We start from the raw sequence: 18,355 nt of genomic DNA on the forward strand, positions 1-18,355 counted from the left end.
TTTCCTCGCCCTCTTGTAGCATCCTATACGCCGACATTGTTGGTTTCACACGCTTGGCCAGCGAATGCTCCCCAAAGGAGCTAGTCCTCATGCTCAACGAACTCTTTGGCAAGTTTGACCAGATTGCCAAGGTGAGTAAGAGAATATCTCCCCTCCATAAATACCCTTCCCGTGCCTTAAAAAAGGTTGCTCTCCTTAGATTGGAGTCGGGGAACCTGATGTTGTAGGAATACAACTCCCATCACCCCTGGTCATTGGCTGATGTGAGGTGGAGTCCAGTGACATGCAGGGAAATCTTGTACACAAGAAGCTGGCGTAAAATTAAGTTAAACTGGCAGAAGAGTGTGCTATATCCAAACTCCAATCTGGAGCCGATCTGCTTTCTGAGCTGGACTAAGCTTTGCAGAGAGAAAACAAGCCTTTAAACAGAGTTAGAAGACTCTTTTTGCAGGCTTAACTTATACCAGCTTCCCAGGTTACCTGACCCAGGTGAACAGGCTTAGGATGCAGCCTAAACCCCCCTTTCCAGGATTTATGCCAGCCCCCCCCCCCAAAATCCTGGGTGGTGCAGTTGTTAAGGGTGCTGGGATTTGTTAGAAGACCCCCCGCTTCCTATTCCCCTCCCAGAGCTACAATTCCCAGAGCAGATTAACAATCACAGTGCCTTTCTTCAGGGAAATTTGGGGAAATTGTGCTGTGGTGGCCATAGAAACATCCTACCCCTCTGTGCAGAAATGGTACCCTAGCTGAGCAGCCCTAAGCCAGTGAGTCATGATGTGTACGTTGCCAAGGAAACCGAGATGTTGTCTCAGGTGGCAAACTTCATCCTCAACCCTGTTCCCTCCCAGGATAACGAGTGCATGAGAATCAAGATCTTGGGCGACTGCTACTACTGCGTCTCTGGGCTGCCTGTGTCGCTGCCCAACCATGCCCGGAACTGCGTCAAGATGGGCCTTGACATGTGCCAGGCCATCAAGTGAGTGGAGTGGGGGAGGCAGTTGGCAGGTGAAATGAGAGGGAGGGGGAGGAAAAATGGGGGGAAGGATCCCAAGTCATGATTGAGGTCTGAGCAGCAGCAACATTGGGGTGCTCTGGTTTGGTACATGTGCCATTCAAGATCTACAACTCCATCCTTTAATGTTATATAAGATATTGGTGGGACGCGGGTGGCGCTGTGGGTTAAACCACAGAGCCTAGGACTTGCCGATCAGAAGGTTGGCGGTTCGGACCCCCGTGACGGGGTGAGCTCCCGTTGCTCAGTCCCTGCTCCTGCCAACCTAGCAGTTCGAAAGCACGTCAGAGTGCAAGTAGATAAATAGGTACTGCTGTGGTGGGAAGGTAAACAGCGTTTTCATGCGCTGCTCTGGTTCGCCAGGAGTGGCTTTGTCATGCTGGCCACATGACCCGGAAGCTGTATGCCGGCTCCCTCGGCCAATAAAGTGAGATGAGCGCCGCAACCCCAGAGTCGGTCACGACTTGACCTAATGGTCAGGGGTCCCTTTACCTTTACCTAACATATTGCTAAGCTATATTGTAAGCTATATATGTTTAAGGAAGTTTTTAATATTTAATGCTGTATTGTTTTAAACATTCGATTGGCAGCCACCCAGAGTGGCTGCAGACACTCAGCCAGATGGGTGGGGTGGGCATGTATGTATGTATGTATGTATGAATAAATAAATAAATAAATAAATAAATAAATAAATAAATAAATAAATTTCCACAGATAATTCACCTTTAAAGTCCTGAATGTCCTGGGCCCAGGTTACTTCAGGGACTGTCTCTCCCAGTATGAGCCTGCAATCTCTAGATCAGTGGTCCCCAGGTTTTTCAGGCCATAAACTCATCCCTGGTGCTCCCCTACCCTACCCTACAAAAATATATTATTTAGAATAGTGCTTTGCATGGCCCGCTAAGGAAGATAGTAACACAATAGAATTCAAAACAGTAACAATGAATTGCACATTTATTCAAAACCCAGTTAAAACTATTTAGTTTAATTAATTCAACAGAATCAATGAACTCGATACAGCGATACCAGCCATGACTAATGGCTATCTTTCAACAATTTAGAATCGTACATACAAATGTGACCAAAGGAAAGAGCTCTGGAAGCAACAAGAGCCATAAAACGTTGCATATGAACAGAGGAAGGTGTTTTGCTCTAGCTCTAGCCTGGCCACTCACGAATAAGAGATCAAAGCACTTGGAGGGACCTACTTCCAATGCCCCACTGCCATCCCTTGCCTCTTAGTGCCCCCTAGGTAATCCCACCTCCGGGGTGGGGACAATACCACCCACTTTGAGAACCGTAGCTCTGGATAAGACTTCTTCAACCTGATGCCCACTTACTCATCTCAGATCTTGTTGGACTCCAACGCCCATCAGTCCCAGCCAGCATAGTCAACAGGCAGGGTTTATGAGAGATGTAGTCCAGCAACATAGAATCATAGAATTGTAGAGTTGAAAGGGACCCCAAGGGTCTTCTATTCCAACCCCCCCCCACCCAAGGTGGGGCTCAAACTCACAACCCCAAGATTAAGAGTCTCATGTTCTACCAACTGATATTTAATTACTCCCTGACTTCTTTTAAAAAAGGCTAGTAGAATGTTATGACTTGTTAGGGATGTGGGTGAGCCTCTTGGGCTTGGTGATCGGAAAGTCAGCAGTTTGAATCCGCACAACAGAGTGAGCTCCCGTTGCTCTGCCCCAGCTCCTGCCAACTGAGGTTGAAAGCACGCCAGTGTAGATAAATAGGTACTGCTGTGACAGGAAGGTAAATGGCATTTCTGTGCACTCTGGCTTAAATCAAAGTGTTCTGTTGCGCCAGAAGTGGTTTAGTCATGCTGACCCATGACCCGGAAAGCTGTCTGCGGACAAACACCAGCTCCCTCAGCCTGAAAGTGAGGTGAGCATCGCAACCCCATAGTCATCTTTGACTGGACTTCACCGTCCAGGGGTCCTTCACCTTTTACATTTTGAGTTGTTCTTTAGTCATTTAGTTGTGTCCGACTCTTCATGACCCCATGGACCAGAGCATGCCAAGCACTCCTGTCTTCCACTGCCTCCCGCAGTTTGGTCAAACTCATGTTGGTAGCTTCGAGAATACTGTCCGAATCTCGTCCTCTGTCGTCCCCTTCTCCTTGTGCCCTCCATCTTTCCCAACATCAGGGTCTTTTCCAGGGAGTCTTCTCTTCTCATGAGGTGGCCAAAGTATTGGAGCCTCAGCTTCACGATCTGTCCTTCCAGTGAGCACTCAGGGCTGATTTCCTTCAGAATGAATAGGTTTGATCTTCTTGCAGTCCATGGGACTCTCAAGAGTCTCCCCCAGCACCATAATTCAAAAGCATCAATTCTTCGGTGATCAGCCTTCTTTATGGTCCAGCTCTCATTTCCATACATCACTACTGGGAATACCATAGCTTTAACTATACAGACCTTTGTCGGCAAGGTGATGTCTGACTTGCTATTTTAATTTCTGAAATACAGAGGTGTGTCCCTTCCCCCCTCACTTTTAATCGCTTCCATTTATTTCGTTACTAATTTGGTTCAGGCATTTTAAATAAAATGCAAACTTATTTTGTCCTGTTTGTCCTCTCACAAATAGGAAGCTGCGTGATGCCACTGGAGTGGACATAAACATGAGAGTTGGAGTCCATTCGGGGAACGTCCTGTGTGGGGTGATTGGGCTCCAGAAGTGGCAGTACGATGTCTGGTCCGATGATGTGACGCTAGCCAATCACATGGAAGCAGGAGGTGTGCCAGGGTGAGGGAAGCAACATGGTGAGAGGGAATGCTCCCACTTTGGTCCAGAAAAGGCTTTGTTTCTTGGTGTATGCAGTCCAGGCTGGCCCCTAGTGACCTAGCAAGGAATCTCAGCAACAACCAAACAAATCCGGGGTACCTCCGTTTATGAACTTAATTCGTTCCAGAGGTCCGTTCTTAACCCGAAACCGTTCTTAACCTGAGGCGTGCTTTCATTAATGGGGCCTCCTGCTGCCATCACGCCGCCGGTGCACGACTTCTGCTCGCATCCCAGGGCAAAGTTCGCTACCCGGAACACCTACTTCCGGGTTAGCGGAGCTCGTAACCCAAAGCATTCGTAAGGAGGACGGTACATAACCCGAGGTTCCACTGTAACTGATGATACACTTTTGACTGTGTTGCTATTTGTGGGACAGAATGCAGGCTCTACTGCTGCTATAATGCTATCGAGATACAATGAAAGTAGTGACCAAGCAGACCCTGGTGTATTGCGGTAGTTCTAGGGCAGGAGCTAGACCCAGAATCTTGTCGGTCCCAGGTTGGGACTGGAAGAATCAAATTCTAAGACAAAGCCATTTCCCGTACCCGGGGAGATGATGTTGCGGGCTGGGAGCAAGCGGGTGGGATAGCCCCTGCGCCATTGGTTGGTCCTAGGCCGCGTCAACCCAAGGCTCACCAATCCGGACGGTCCAGGGGCGTAGCGCGGGATATTTAAACTGCCCACGGCCGGGGACATATTCCTGCTCGGTCAGTTCTCCTACCCCCCCTCCCTTAGGTTAGGCTCTTTATCTCCTGACCTTGCTATGGACTTTGGTTGGTCACCTGTTTTTTAACAGGGGCCTGGTAGGAATATTTTCCACTTGGCAAATTGGCACCAGCCATTTAATTTTTCGCCTACTTCATAGCAATTTGTCACAACTTTGTAAGCTTTGGCGGTTAGGCATTGGAGTATTAGGTTGAAGGTGAGTGGAGGTAGTGGCCATCACCTACCCCTCGTATTTCAAGGGTATTCCGTTAAAGGAATCTGAGTGGTGTGGTCCTGTCCAAAGCCCCAGACGGGGGGCTAGGGCCATGGCACGACCCCTAGTGGTGACCCTGGGGGAGTTCCTAGTTGATGTGAATCAGCAGGGCTCCCCCTTCTGGTGGTCAACCCTTCCAAGACTCCTGCAGACGGACAGGAGTCAGATATAGTCGAGTGGTTTCCAATGCCTAAGCCAATACCACTCACATTCTGTAACCAATAAAGCTGTGGCCTTTTTCGCCCATTAACCTAAAATACTGTTCCATTTGTCTTTATTCCACTTCCCGGTAGGGTTTGGGACCTTGCCACGCAATGAGGGATCTGGTGGGCTGGAGGTGGCAAAGCTTAGCAGTTTAGGGGCGGAGCCTGGATGGAATTGGTAGGTAGCTGTGGGCTTAGTAGAAGGTGTTGGGTTAGGGGTGGAGCCTGACTGAAATTTATAGGTGGAGCTTAATGGAATGTGGTGGTTTGGGGTGGAGCCTGCCTGAAACTGGTGGCTCCACACCTTGTGAGAATGTGATGCGTTGAGTTTCAGGTGGAGACTGCTAGGTTAGGAGCAGAGGCTGGCCAAAAATGGTGGGTAGAAGTGGAGCTTCGTAGAAATTGGTGGGTTAAAGGGTAAAGGCTGGGAAAATCTGGCCTTTGTTGGCTTTTCAGATCCCAATACAGGTTCCCTGCCAGAAGAGTATTTTACTGCTCAGGCTGGGACAATACTGGCCAGTTGACCACTTTACCGCTATTTAATGTTGTAGACATTGCAATTAAATTAGCTATCAGTTCTCCACCTCCGTTATAAACTATATCCAAATAAAGGATTCCAACACAATGTTCCAATGCTCCCTTGAAAAATAATACCTTTTGTTGCTTCTCAGCGGTTGACTGAAATATGTGGGCACTGCTGTTCCCTGGAGGCAGGGAAGAGGAATTACATGAATTTGTGTGTATTTGCTGACAGTTATTGCAGTGGCAGAGCAAGCCGATTGGGCGCCTGGGACGACGCGCATGCCCTGTGTCCAGGGGTGGGTCCACCTGCCCGCGGAGTGGGGCAAGCCAGGGCAGGATGCCCCGTGGGGCCTTCAAGGAGTCTGCCTGCCTCCTCCCACTCAGCCACCCTACAGCTGAGGGGGAGGCGGCGGGCAGACCATTTGGGGCAGCTGAAGCCACTGTGTCACTCCCAGGAGAGATGTGTGGCTCGGGAGGGCTACGGGTTAGTACCACCTGGTGTTTTGTCACCCCCCTCAGTGGTGACACCTGGGGCAGACTGCCCCCACCGAACCCCTTCCTCTGCCCCTGAGTCATTGTATGATGAACAGTCTGTCCATTCTGTTGTACAGTGGTACCTCGGGTTACATACGCTTCAGGTTACATACGCTTCAGGTTACAGACTCCACTAACCCAGAAATAGTACCTCGGGTTAAGAACTTTGCTTCAGGATGAGAACAGAAATCGCGTGGCGGCGGCACGGCAGCAGCGGGAGGCCCCTTTAGCTAAAGTGGTGTTTCAGGTTAAGAACAGTTTCAGGTTAAGAACAGACCTCTAGAATGAATTAAGTACAGTGGTACCTCAGGTTACATACGCTTCAGGTTACAGACTCCGCTAACCCAGAAACAGTGCTTCAGGTTAAGAACTTTGCTTCAGGATGAGAACAGAAATCGTGATCCGGTGGCGTGGCGGCAGCAGGAGGCCCCATTAGCTAAAGTGGTGCTTCAGGTTCAGAACAGTTTCAGGTTAAGAACGGACCTCCGAAACGAATTAAGTACTTAACCTGAGGTACCACTGTACTTAACCCGAGGTACCACTGTATACATAGTTAGGACTCGATCTGCCATCTGGGGTGACCTCTAGTGGTGCATGCAGGGAAATGTCCTAAATGGGGGGAAACTGTACCTCTGTGTCCTTGGCTTCCCTCTTCTGTATCCGTCTACATTCTCATCTCTTTTCCCTTTCAGGAGGGTTCATATCACGGAGGCCACGTTGCTGCACCTGGGTGGGGCCTACGCTGTGGAGGAAGTTTGTTTCTGGCCACGAGACTCTTACCTGAGGGAGAACAAAATCAAAACCTTCCTGGTCGTTGACCCCAGGGTGAGGAGATCTGCTTTGAAACTGGAGGTGGTGCATCCACTTTTTAGGGGAGAGGGAAAAAAGGATAAAAGCTTCACCTGGACTTCCTAGTCTGTGATAGATAGTTATCAGCCAGTTTCCATCACTTCTTGGAAAAGAGATTGAGATGGTTGTGGTGGAGCAGCTGCAGGTATACTTTGGTGAAACTTACTATCTAGACAAACCTTTCCCAACCTCAGGTCCCCAGATATTGTTGGACTACAACTCCCATCATCCCTAGCTAGCAGAACCAGTGGGCAGGGATGATGGGAGTTGTAGTCCAAGAAGGTGGGACCCATGGTAGAGAAAGGCTGGTGTAAACCCATATTAATCTGATTTCAAACCTGGTTTTGGAACCCACTCAGTCTTGGTTGCCCTTATCAATGATCTCTATTAGGATAAGGATATCCAGAGTCTAATGTTGCTTCTTTTCCTTGATCTCCCCGCAACTTTTGATAACATTGGCCTCGGTATCCTCCTGGGTTGGCTTTGTGAGATGTATGTTCTAGGGCTGCCATATGTCCAGGATTTCCTGGACATATCTTGGATTTGTCCATCGGAAATAGCGTTTGGGTGGAATATGTGAAAATCAGTAAAAATGTCTGGCCACCCATATTGGAAGTGTTGATTTTATGGTAAATTTCCTTTACCATAAAAGCTCAAAAACTTCAATTATTTTGGAGATTTTGCAGAAAAAGCTCAGCAACTTTGCCCTCCCCCCCCAAAAAAGCTCAGCACTTTTGAAATATGGCAACCCTATTGGCAGGGGTGTAGCTAGCTGCTCTGGCACCCGGAGCGGTGGGGGCGTGGCGAGCTGCCTATGGGGGTGCTGTGGCGAACCGTGCATGGGGGCGCCAGGGCGATCCGTGCACAGGGGCACCACAGCGATCTGCCCAGGGGGGCAGCGCTACGAGCTGCCCACAGAGTCCACCTGGTAGACGCAAGCCCCATGCTGCCATTTCGGGCAGTTTGGGGCCCCGAGTCGCTGCGTCACTCCCAGGAGAGATACGTGGCTCGGGCACGCTGCAGGCCAGGCCCCGCGGTAAGTGCCGACCCCTGCAGTGTGCCATTTTGTCACCCCCCCCATGGATGACGCCCGGGGCGATGCACCCCCCCCCCCGCACCCGCCCTCCTATGCCCCTGCCTATTGGTGACACTCTTCCACAGTGGGTTCCACAGATTGGCTCTGGGGGGATGCTCATTGGCCCATTGGCATAAAAATAAAAATAAATAAAATTTATTTATACCCCGCCCTCCCTGGCCAGAGCCAGGCTCAGGGCGGCTAACACCAATAAAATCACAGTAAAAACATAATTGGGGGGGGGGGGGAGAGAGAAAAAAACCCAACCCAATTTAAAATACAGGTTAAAATGCAAATTAAAATGCAGCCTCATTTTAAAAGTAGCCAATAGATCAAGACCATAAGGGGAGGGCAACATAAGGGTCAGACTCAGTCCAAACCAAAGGCCAGGCGGAACAGCTCTTTCTTGCAGGCCCTGTGGAAAGCTGTCAAGTCCCGCAGGGCCCTAGTCTCTTGTGACAGAGCATTCCACCAAGTCGGGGCCAGTACTGAAAAGGCCCTGGCCCTAGTTGGGACCAATCTCAGGGCACACTTTTGACCCCCATGCTATGTAGCATCTATGTCAAGCCGTTGAGAGCTGCCATTAAGGGATATATGGATGCCGCTGGCTGGGGTTTGTCACTCAGGATTTTCACTTGCTCTTCTGGTTCCTGTTGTCTTTAGGCTGAAGAAGAGACCTCCAGTGGCACCCTCTCACCTGCGCCAGGTGAGGGCTACAAGATGAGGGCTCCAGCGCGGATGACTCGCTACTTGGAGTCGTGGGGGGCAGCCAAGCCCTTTGCCAACCTCAAACACCTCGACAACCTCCCCGCAGAACCAGCAGGGTTTGTCAGGAGCAACTACTCGGTACGTCCAGCAGGTTGTGCTCATGTCAATGCAAGGACATGTGCTGAGAACCCTCAAGCCCTTTGAGCTGCCCCTTTTCTTTTCTTTTTATATATTTTTATTAATTTTTTAACATAATTTCATATGATATACAATTTTTAGACTTCCGTCAACCGCATCTGAAGATTTTTCAATCTTTTTCACTTGATTTACATTTCTTAATTTCTCTATTACTTTTAATAATCTTTAACTAATAACTCTCTTCATAATCTTCCTTGCAATATTTCATATAGTCCTCCTTACAAAACTGCTTGCATAATCTGCTGATTACAGTTGCTTTTCAAATAGTTCGCATATTTATTTCAATCTTTTGAGAATCTCTGGTCCCGCAGGTTTAGAATCCTTCCTGTCATCTTATCTAATTCTGCATAGTCCATTAATTTCAACTGCCATTCTTCTTTCGTCGGCAATTCTTCTTGTTTCCTGAGCTGCCCCCTGTTCAGCTGCCATGTTTGTTTTGGCAAAATGGATTACGGAGAAGCTTCTTCTGCTCTCTCTGGTCCATCTGAGCTTATGTGCAAAGGTTCAAAAGCGTGTTTTTAGACAGGAGAGCAGAAATGAGATTATCTTATCAACCGCACTCACACGTCTTTGAAGCAAGATACAAAATGCAGTGCATGTTAAAAGCTCACAGGTTTCTTACTATCATTGTTTCATTGCATGCCTATTCCTTATTTCCTTGTTTCATTGCATGCCAGTGTGGTGTAGTGGTTAAGAGCGGTAGACTCGTAATCTGGTGAACCAGGTTCGCGTCTCCGCTCCTCCACATGCAGCTGCTGGGTGACCTTGGGCCAGTCACACTTCTTCGAAGTCTCTCAGCCCCACTCACCTCACAGAGTGTTTGTTGTGGGGGAGGAAGGAAAAGGAGAATGTTAGCCACTTTGAGACTCCTTCGGGTAGTGATGGAGCGGGATATTAAATTCAAACTCTTCTTCTTCTCCTTTTCTCCAAGAAGCTCAATGTGGCATGCATCGTTCATCTCCTCCCTGTTTTATCCTCACAACAGCCTTGTGAGGTAGGTTAGGCTGAGAGTGAGTGAGTGGCCCAAGGTCACCCAGCGAGCTTCATGGCTGAGTGAGGATTTGAACCTGTATCTTTCACATCCTGGTGCAGCGCTCTAACCACTTGTGGGCCAGGACTGACAGACACAAAGCGCTTGTCTGCTATTTGCAGTTCTGCATTCAAGCACAAAATGTAGGGTTATCCAGGAAGGGGGTGGGGGAAGGTGTTAGAGTTCACAAGTACATTTTACATGGCGTGGGTATTGATAGTGCAGGATAAGAAAACCATCTCACTGCCGCACATGGTTTTCGGAAGCATGTCTTAAAACCACAGTTGCTTTGCTGGAAATGTCACTCTTTGGGGGGAACCTAGGTGCCACCATTTTCTCTTCTGCGCTTGAGAAAAATAGGGAGGAGAAGGTGAACGGCAGAAGTTTCAAAGCACCTTTCCTACGGCCATTGAGATCTGGGATAAAATAACCTCCTCACCTGCTCACGTGCTTCTGGGAACCTCTGTTTTTTGGGGGGAAGGGCTGTAGCTCATCTAAAAGGGAGCGCATTCAACCCCTGGCTTCTTCAGGTAGGGCTGGGAGACACTCTTGTCTGAAGCCCTGGGGGAGCGTCTTCCACCCACTGCAGACAATACTGGGCAAGATGGACCAATGGTTTGACTCGGTATAAGGCGGCTTCCAAATTCCTAAGTTCCATTTAAGCACATAGTGTAAAGATAGAGCAGGGGGAAGCAGTTGTGTTGCAGATTCAAGGTGGAAATGGCAGAGACTTCAACTAGAAACACAAATTGGACCCAATGTACCGTATTGGCCCGAATATAAGCCACCCCCCCCATTCTGATCATTAAAAGTTAAAGTGTGGCTTATATTCACGACCTTACGCCGCCAACAAAGCAGCACAGCTCCCCCCCCCCGCCAAAAGCAGCCTGGGAGCATGGGGCAACTATGCCTAGCCTGCCTGCCGCTCCCAAGCCTCCCCATAGCTGTCAGAACGAAGGGGGCGGAGGGGGGAGCCTGCTGGCAAAGCGGTGCAGGCCCCCCCCCCCAGATCAGCTCAGAAGCGCAGGGCAATGGCGACCATCCCGTCCGCGGCTCCCAAGCCTCCCCCAAGTCGCCAAATTTTTAAGGTGCAGCTTATTTGCCGGTGCGGCTTATATTCGGGCCGATACAGTATTTGCAGGAAGGGTGGAAAATGAGGGAGGAGGTGCATTAGAAGTGTCTTTTTCTAGATTCTCACCCCCCCCCAAAAAAGTCAAAGGCATCCACAGAAAGCTGTCCGCAGATCTCTTTCCAGATTTTCCAAGGACAGGGTTTTCGCAGGAGAAAGTCCAGGACAGCAGCTGTTTCTGGTGAACATTGTATGGACAAGGGGGGATTAAAAGGCACATGGGGGTATGCATTTCACATTATGTGGAGGTGTGGATGGGCCCTTAGTCTTTTTCTTTCTGCTGCTAGATGTTGCCAGTTGCATGAGAATCAGGGCCTAGTTAGATGCCATGCCCTAGCCGCATGAGAGAGCATCTGCTTTGCTTGTAAAAGGTCCCTCCCCAGCTTTTCCTGGTGGGTCTGGTAATTTCCCCAGCCTGAAACCCCAGAGATGCATTTCCAGTCAGTGTCAAGAACACCAATCTAGGTGAGCCCCATAGTCTGACTCAGTATAAGACGTCTTCCTGTGTGTGCCAAATGCATCATTAGCAATGATGTCAGAGGAATTTGCAAATGAGTGGCAAGTGTGGGCGCCCATCTCCTGCTGCAGGAGGAAGGACCATGGCTCAGTGGTAGAACATCTGCTTTGCACAAACAAGGTCCTAGGTTAAATCCTCAGTGTCCCCAGATAGAAATGGGAAGGATTCCTTGTCTGAAAACCTGGAGAGCTTTTTCCAGTCAGTGTAGACAGTATTGAGCTAGGTGGTCTGACTTAGTATAAGGTAGCTTCCTACTTTCCTAAATACACCCTCAACTAAAGGCAGAACCTTTAGCAGTCCCTCTGTAACAGGCACCCCCAAACTTGGCCCTCCAGATGTTTTGGGAAACAACTCCCATCACCCCTAGCTAACAGGAACAGTGGTCAGGGATGATGGGAACTGTAGTCCCAAAACATCTGGAGGGCCAAGTTTGGGGGTGCCTGCTCTATAATGCGAATGTGCTCTAGCTGTGAGATGAATATTGCAGGTTGTCCATTTGGCAGCACTGTCTAAGGGAGCTTCCAGGCTGTCATTTCAATCACAAACCATCAAATTCAGGTTTCCAAATTAAAGCTGATCTGGAGGATTTGCCCCACAAACCTACCCTCCCCCTCCGCAAAAAAAGAGAAAGGATTGTATTATTTTGCAATAAGGAAAGTGATAGGAAAATGCACCGGAAAATGTGGGATAAGGTTTGCTTGATTTAGCAGCCTCTTGTTTCCCTGCAAACAATTTGCTCAATAAATACCGTATTTATTGCTCTATAAGACTCACTTTTTCCCTCCTAAAAAGTAAGGGGAAATGTGTGTGCGTCTTATGGGGCGAATGCAGACTGCGCAGCTATCCCAGAAGCCAGAACAGCAAGAGGGATTTCTGCACAGTGATCCCTCTTGCTGTTCTGGCTTCTGAGATTCAGAATATTTTTTTTCTTGTTTTCCTCCTACAAAAACTAGGTGCGTCTTATGGTCTGGTGCGTCTTATAGAGCGAAAAATACGGTATTTGACATTGTCTAGCTTCCGTGCAAACAAATTTGGATGGAAGCTAGGCGAAGAGGCTCCCTGGGAGCATTCAGGCTCTCGGCTGTGTCCCTACAGTTGAAGGCAACAAGTGTTTCTGTTTTCTTGCAGGAGATCTCTCTGGGGTCCTTGAACCAGCAGAAGACCTTGGAACGGTAACAAGGGGGGTATCTTGTTTAGAGGGGGGAGAGGAGGAAGAGGCCAACAAGCGAATAGATTACTGAGAAAAGAATGGGGGGGGGGGGAGAGGAAGAGATAGAGCAAAATGTACATTGTGTCTGGTGTTATCACACTGTGGATTGGAGCCAGGATGTTGCGGTCTAGCTTCCTTCTGCGGGTGCTGTGATGTTCTGCAGATCTGTGGGGCTAGAGTTCTTCCATGGCTAGAATTGCATGTTAAGCCTGTGGTTCCAATGACTGCAGAGCCACCCTGAGATGGAATGGGAGTCTCATGGAATCTGCCACAATTCCTTAGGCTTCTGTTGTCAGCTAGGTAGGTCTCTCAATGTATGTGAGCCCTAGAACAAGGCAAGGATGCTCTGGGGCCACCTAAACCACCCCTTGTCTGCAGTAAGTTTAGTGGCACAGTGGAGGGTACCAGAATTAATCTTGGGAGGGGAAGCTGGGTGAACATCCTGAATTGACCAGAGACCTCATGGTGTGTGTGACCATGCTGGCTGGGGCTGATGGGCGATGGAGTCCAGCAAAATCCAAAGGGTGCCAGATTGTGGAAGGTTGTGCTAAACGCTTCCTAACTCCTATTTCCCGTTGAGTTGAGGGGAGGAATGTTGTTGTTGACTTAAGATCCCTGCCAGAAGTGGGGCTTGCAAGTTGTGCGGACCAGTGTGCCATGGTGATGCCAGGTGATGGGGGTTGGGAGAAGTGAGGACCTGGCCTACCAGCTGGTAAAATACCCCCCACTTTCCCATCTTAGATGCAGAACATTGGGAGTCCAGTTGCTTACTCAGTCGTGCCCTCTGCTGTCTGTTTTATTCTCTCTGTTGTGCTGTTCGGGCATTTCACGCTGCGTTTCTTTGATTTCTGTGCGATTCCTCAATACCCTGCTCACTCTTTCTCCTCTCCTGGCTGTATTACAGGGGGCGTGCCCCCAGGAGCCCAGATGAAGACCTGGAAGGAGTAGACGAGAAGTTCTTTCAGCTCATCGAACAGCTTAACTCGCAGAAGTGCGTCAATGAGACTGTGAAAGGGGTGGGGTGGGGAGAGGAAAACGGAGGCACAGGAAAGAAGCAGGGATAATTACAAAATCAGATGCAACAGAGGAAAGGGCTTCTGCTAGCATGAAATAATGGCACACAAGAGGGCATTTGGGTGAGTGCAGCTTGTCACGTCATTGCATTGCAGGAATAAGAGGAGCTGCGCCTTCGAAGTTTCTGCTTCCTGCACCACTGCTACAGGAGTCCTGTTTCCTGTTGCAGTGGATCATACATAGCAAGAAAAGCAAAAAAGTACAGAAAAAGAGCAAAGGAAAAGGAGAGGAGGAGAACCTACCGTATTTTTCGCCCTATAGGGCGCACTGGCCCATAGGGTGCACCTAGTTTTTTTGGGGGGGATAAAGAAAAAAAAAATATTTTCCCCCCAGGCGCGGGGCTGGGGTGGGGGAAGCCTGAGCTTCCCCCGACCCCAGCCCCCAGAACAGGCTGCTATCCGCAAGCCTGGGGATCCCGGTGGGAACTCCCGCCGGTCTCCCCAGGCTTGCGGATATCTGCCTGAAGCCCGGGGCGTGCTGCTCAGCGCGCCCCAGGCTTCAGGATGCAGGCTGCTGTCCGCAAGCCTTGGGAGCCCGGCGGGAAGTCGTGCCGGGCTCCCAAGGCTTGTGGAGAGCTTCCTGAAGCCTGGAGAGCGAGAGGGGTCAGTCCGCACTGACCCCTCTCGCTCTCCAGGCTTCAGCGAAAGCCTGCATTTGCCCCATAGGACACACACACATTTCCCCTTCATTTTTGGAGGGGAAAAAGTGCTTCCTATGGGGCAAAAAATACAGTACCTCTTCTCCCCCAATCACAAACAGTGCTAGGAACCAGTTCGCCTGCTCTTTGTTTTTACTGAGTTTTTGATATTTTGTTGGGAGCCTCCCAGAGTGATTGGGGGAACCCAGTCAGATGGGCGGCATATAAATGATAAAATTATTTTATTATTAAATCATTACTATTGACTGTTTGCCAAGCCCTTTACCTATCTACTATCACATGAGATACCCAATGCCTCCCATACGCCGCATTCACTACTGTAAAACAACCATGCCTGTCTCCCTGTTTGACTATGAGTTTGTGGGTTGCAAGGGAATCTGGGGCCAAATCTAATCTCCATTTTAAAGAGAGGTAGATGGGTGGAAGCAGGTGGGAATGTTGCCCAAGGAAAAATCTCCCATTTTCCCCTACACTTCTCCCCTGCAGGCAATGGAAGGAATCAGAAGATTTGAATCGCATCACGCTGTACTTCAAGGAAAAATCCCTTGAGAAGGAGGTAAAGGACTTGGGTGTTTGTTTGTTTGTTGAACGCTCCAATATGAAGTCAGGCTCGCCCCTAGCATTAAGCAGAGTGAGGCCTCAGGTGGCAAATGTAGAAGGGCAGCAGGGGCAGCCCTCCTTTTGCTTCTTGGTACTGAAATAAGATTTGGGATTCACTCCCGCTAGATGTAGTGATGAACGCCAACCTGAACGTCTTTAAAAGAGAATTAGGCTAATTCATGGAGGATGAGGCTAAGAGTGGCTACTAGCTATGATATGCTCTGCCTCTGCAGAAGGCTGAAAAAGTGGGATGTAACATAAGCAGTCAAGTACAACACTTCCTGTTTGCCCTGAGCGGACACACAGGGGGATGTTACTGCAGCCAGGAGGACTTCCTGTCACACCTGTCTGGAGCATCCTCCCTCTGCGTGTAACCAGGTAGATGGGTGTTACCCTGGGTGACCCCATAAACGGGCTGGTCACATGGCCATCTTCCCTTCTGCTTCTCTTGATTCTGTTCTCCTGATGATTTTGCTGTCTGCTGGCCCTCAGCCAGCAGCACATGGGCTCATTTCCCTACATGGGATGAACCCACTCTCTTTTCTGTAACTACAAGCTAAAGTCTGCCTTCAGGGAACCTACTGCGAACTGAATGTAAGTAAACTTCTTATCATTACCTTTTGAGAGGGAACAAAGGGGATTTACCAGGAATAAACCCAATCTGGACGAACCAGATTGAATTGCTTAAGTAAAGAGTTTCAGACGAATCTACCAACTACTGTAGCTTCCTGCAATATACTGGGGAATGTACTCTGCTACTGACTCACTAGAGTGAGTGAGGAAAGATAATATTTCATCAATATATCCTCTCCTGCTATCCACAACATTCCCACAGAAAATGATGCACAACAAAGTGGGGATGTTGTGCAGAGCAGCCCTTGACCTTGTTTTCACAGTTGCTCACCCTGGGTTCTCTCTCTTTGCCTTCTCCAGTATCGTCTCTCCGCGCTCCCATCTTTTAATTACTACACGGCCTGCACCTTCCTGGTTTTCCTCTCCAACTTTCTCATCCAGATCCTCGTGGTTTACAAGTAAGCAGGAAGAGGGTGAGGAGAGGATGGGTGGGTGAGTTATTTATGTAGGCAGAACTGGACCCCAAAGCATGTGAATACTTTGCCTTTTGGGGTTTTACATAACTGGTTACTTTTTTTAAGGGTTCCCCTATATGACCTGTTTATTGAGCATGTATCCTGATTTGCTTGCACAAAGCTTATGCAGCGGTTAGACTACTTGGCCCACCAGATGCCTCTTTTAATTGTGCATTCATGATGCTCAGGGTGGTATTGGGGTGATTATATACTGTATTATCCAGCTTTCAATACTTTCTACACCTGCAGAAGTTTGGGGGACGAGATACTGTATTGTTTCAAACTGATGCATGCCCCATAACTTTCTGAAATCCTGTGTGATTTTTTTATCATAACTGCTCTGGTTTATTTTTCGTACTGCTTTTTGTTGCACAAGAATTCCCCTCCAGGCAGCAAAGGCTGGGAAAGCATTGCAGAACATTTCACAAAGTGAAATGATGTCTGGACCGTCCAGTATAAATCCACCGCTTATGCATCAATGACTTGGGGCAACACCCCACCACCCCAGCAGTCTAGAAGGACGCTGCATTCAATTATTATAGAACATTCATTTTGATTAGTTTGTGGGGGCAGTTATAAGACAATAAGATTTGCTTGCAGGGTGTTTAATCATTCGTCCATCCCACAGTTTTCAATGCATTTCCCAATCACTTTCCTAACCACAAAATGTCTGTTTTTATTTTCAAAGTGGATTTCTTGGGCTAGGCTGACAGAGCGCTTTAAACCACTTCCACTGCGCAAACCTCTATTTCCTGGTATGCGCTTGAATTCCTCCCCCAAGCGGTAGAGGGGTCTGACTTGGATTGAGACAGGAATGCGATAAGAGGGGGAGATGCCATCCTTTGCTCCTGTTGTGCATGCCTGCCTGGCTGGAATCCTCTCCCCCCCCCCCCACATGCTTTTTGCAGTGGGATGAAAATGGTGTGCAGGCTTTCAGGTTCAGCAGAGCTCTTCTGCTTGAGTGATAGCTAATGGTAAACCAAAGCAAACTCCCCATGAAAGTTGTAGAATGGAGATTGTAGAAAAGAGGGTTGGAGGGGAGATATTCCCTCTGGGCACAATGGAATTCCCCATCTGTCACTTGTAACGGCCTTAGTTTGGAAAGAAGGAGGTGCTTTCCTTTTTAAGTTGGGCAGCGTACCCATAAGTGTGTTTACTTGGATATTACGTGTGACAGAGATCTGTGGGTTTTACCTTCTAGTAAGTATGTTTAGGTGTTCACCCCAAATTAGATTAGACCAGGGCTGGGGACCTATGTGTTTCCAGACATTGGACTACAACTCCCATCATCCTTGGACCGTTGGCTGTGCTTTCTGGAGCTGATTGATGGGAGTTGGAGTCCAACAGCATTTTCTTGGGCTAGACTATTTGAGGCAAAAAATTGTCATGCGGCTGCAATGATCAAAGCCTTGCTTGGCTTTTAAAACATCAAAGCAGGCAGTTCATTTGAATCTAGCACTGAATGGAACCAAGAATGAGTTTCTAGTCCTCATAGAGGTACAGATAAGTCTGGAAATGGTGAGCAGTGCCTTGTGGGAAATGACACGCTTGTAGGATGCTGAGTATGCCAAGGGGTGCATACTTTTGTGAATGGGCTTCAAGAAAGGGGATTTCTGCTAAACATTAGAAAGAACTTCCTGACAGCAGGAGCTGTTTAATAGCAGTGGCAGACAGCTTTGGGAAATGATGGACTCTCCCTTGTTAGAAATTTTTTAAGCAGAGCATGAATGGCTACCTATCAGAGATGGGGAACCTGTGGCTCAGTCGGTAGAGCATGAGACTCTTAATCTCAGGGTTGTGGGTTCAAGGCCCACACTGGGCAAAAGATTCCTGCATTGCAGGGGGTTGGACTAGATGACCCTTGAGGGCTGGGGCTTGGAGGGCAACACTTGGAGGGCAACAGGCTCTCTATCCCTCCTAACAGCGCATATCTTGTGTCTGAAAGATGCTGGATGATGTCTTCTGCATGGTCCATTCCAGCTCTATGGGTCTAATGCCTGGCTCCTTCACAGAATCAGCAGAAGGGGAACAAAAAGTTTAAATGAAAAACGCATGCCATGTTTGGTTGCCTTGTCTGCTCTTTCCATCCAGGACAGAAGCATTGGGGATATCCTATGGAATTTCCTTCTTCCTCTTCTTCCTCCTCCTCCTCACCTGTTTTGCAGGCCACTTGGCA

General features: G+C 48.7%; 1 protein-coding gene across 2 annotated transcripts in view; it reads left to right on the forward strand.

Moving 5' to 3' along the window:
• Positions 1-18,355, forward strand: part of ADCY4 (adenylate cyclase 4) — a gene marked incomplete at its 5' end in the record, with an annotated part of 47,240 nt that overhangs the window by 7,933 nt on the left and 20,952 nt on the right. For both annotated transcript variants that reach the window (XM_080977717.1, XM_080977718.1), the window contains 10 exons: positions 20-131; positions 849-976; positions 3,608-3,766; positions 6,736-6,868; positions 8,631-8,813; positions 12,678-12,721; positions 13,664-13,750; positions 14,978-15,047; positions 16,025-16,122; positions 18,271-18,355. In XM_080977717.1, coding sequence (XP_080833843.1) covers positions 20-131; positions 849-976; positions 3,608-3,766; positions 6,736-6,868; positions 8,631-8,813; positions 12,678-12,721; positions 13,664-13,750; positions 14,978-15,047; positions 16,025-16,122; positions 18,271-18,355 — 1,099 coding nt within the window. The remainder of the gene's footprint in view (positions 1-19; positions 132-848; positions 977-3,607; positions 3,767-6,735; positions 6,869-8,630; positions 8,814-12,677; positions 12,722-13,663; positions 13,751-14,977; positions 15,048-16,024; positions 16,123-18,270) is intronic.

Source organism: Podarcis pityusensis (genome assembly GCF_964106645.2).
Source record: "Podarcis pityusensis genome assembly, chromosome: 13".
Taxonomy (NCBI): Eukaryota; Metazoa; Chordata; class Lepidosauria; order Squamata; family Lacertidae; genus Podarcis; species Podarcis pityusensis.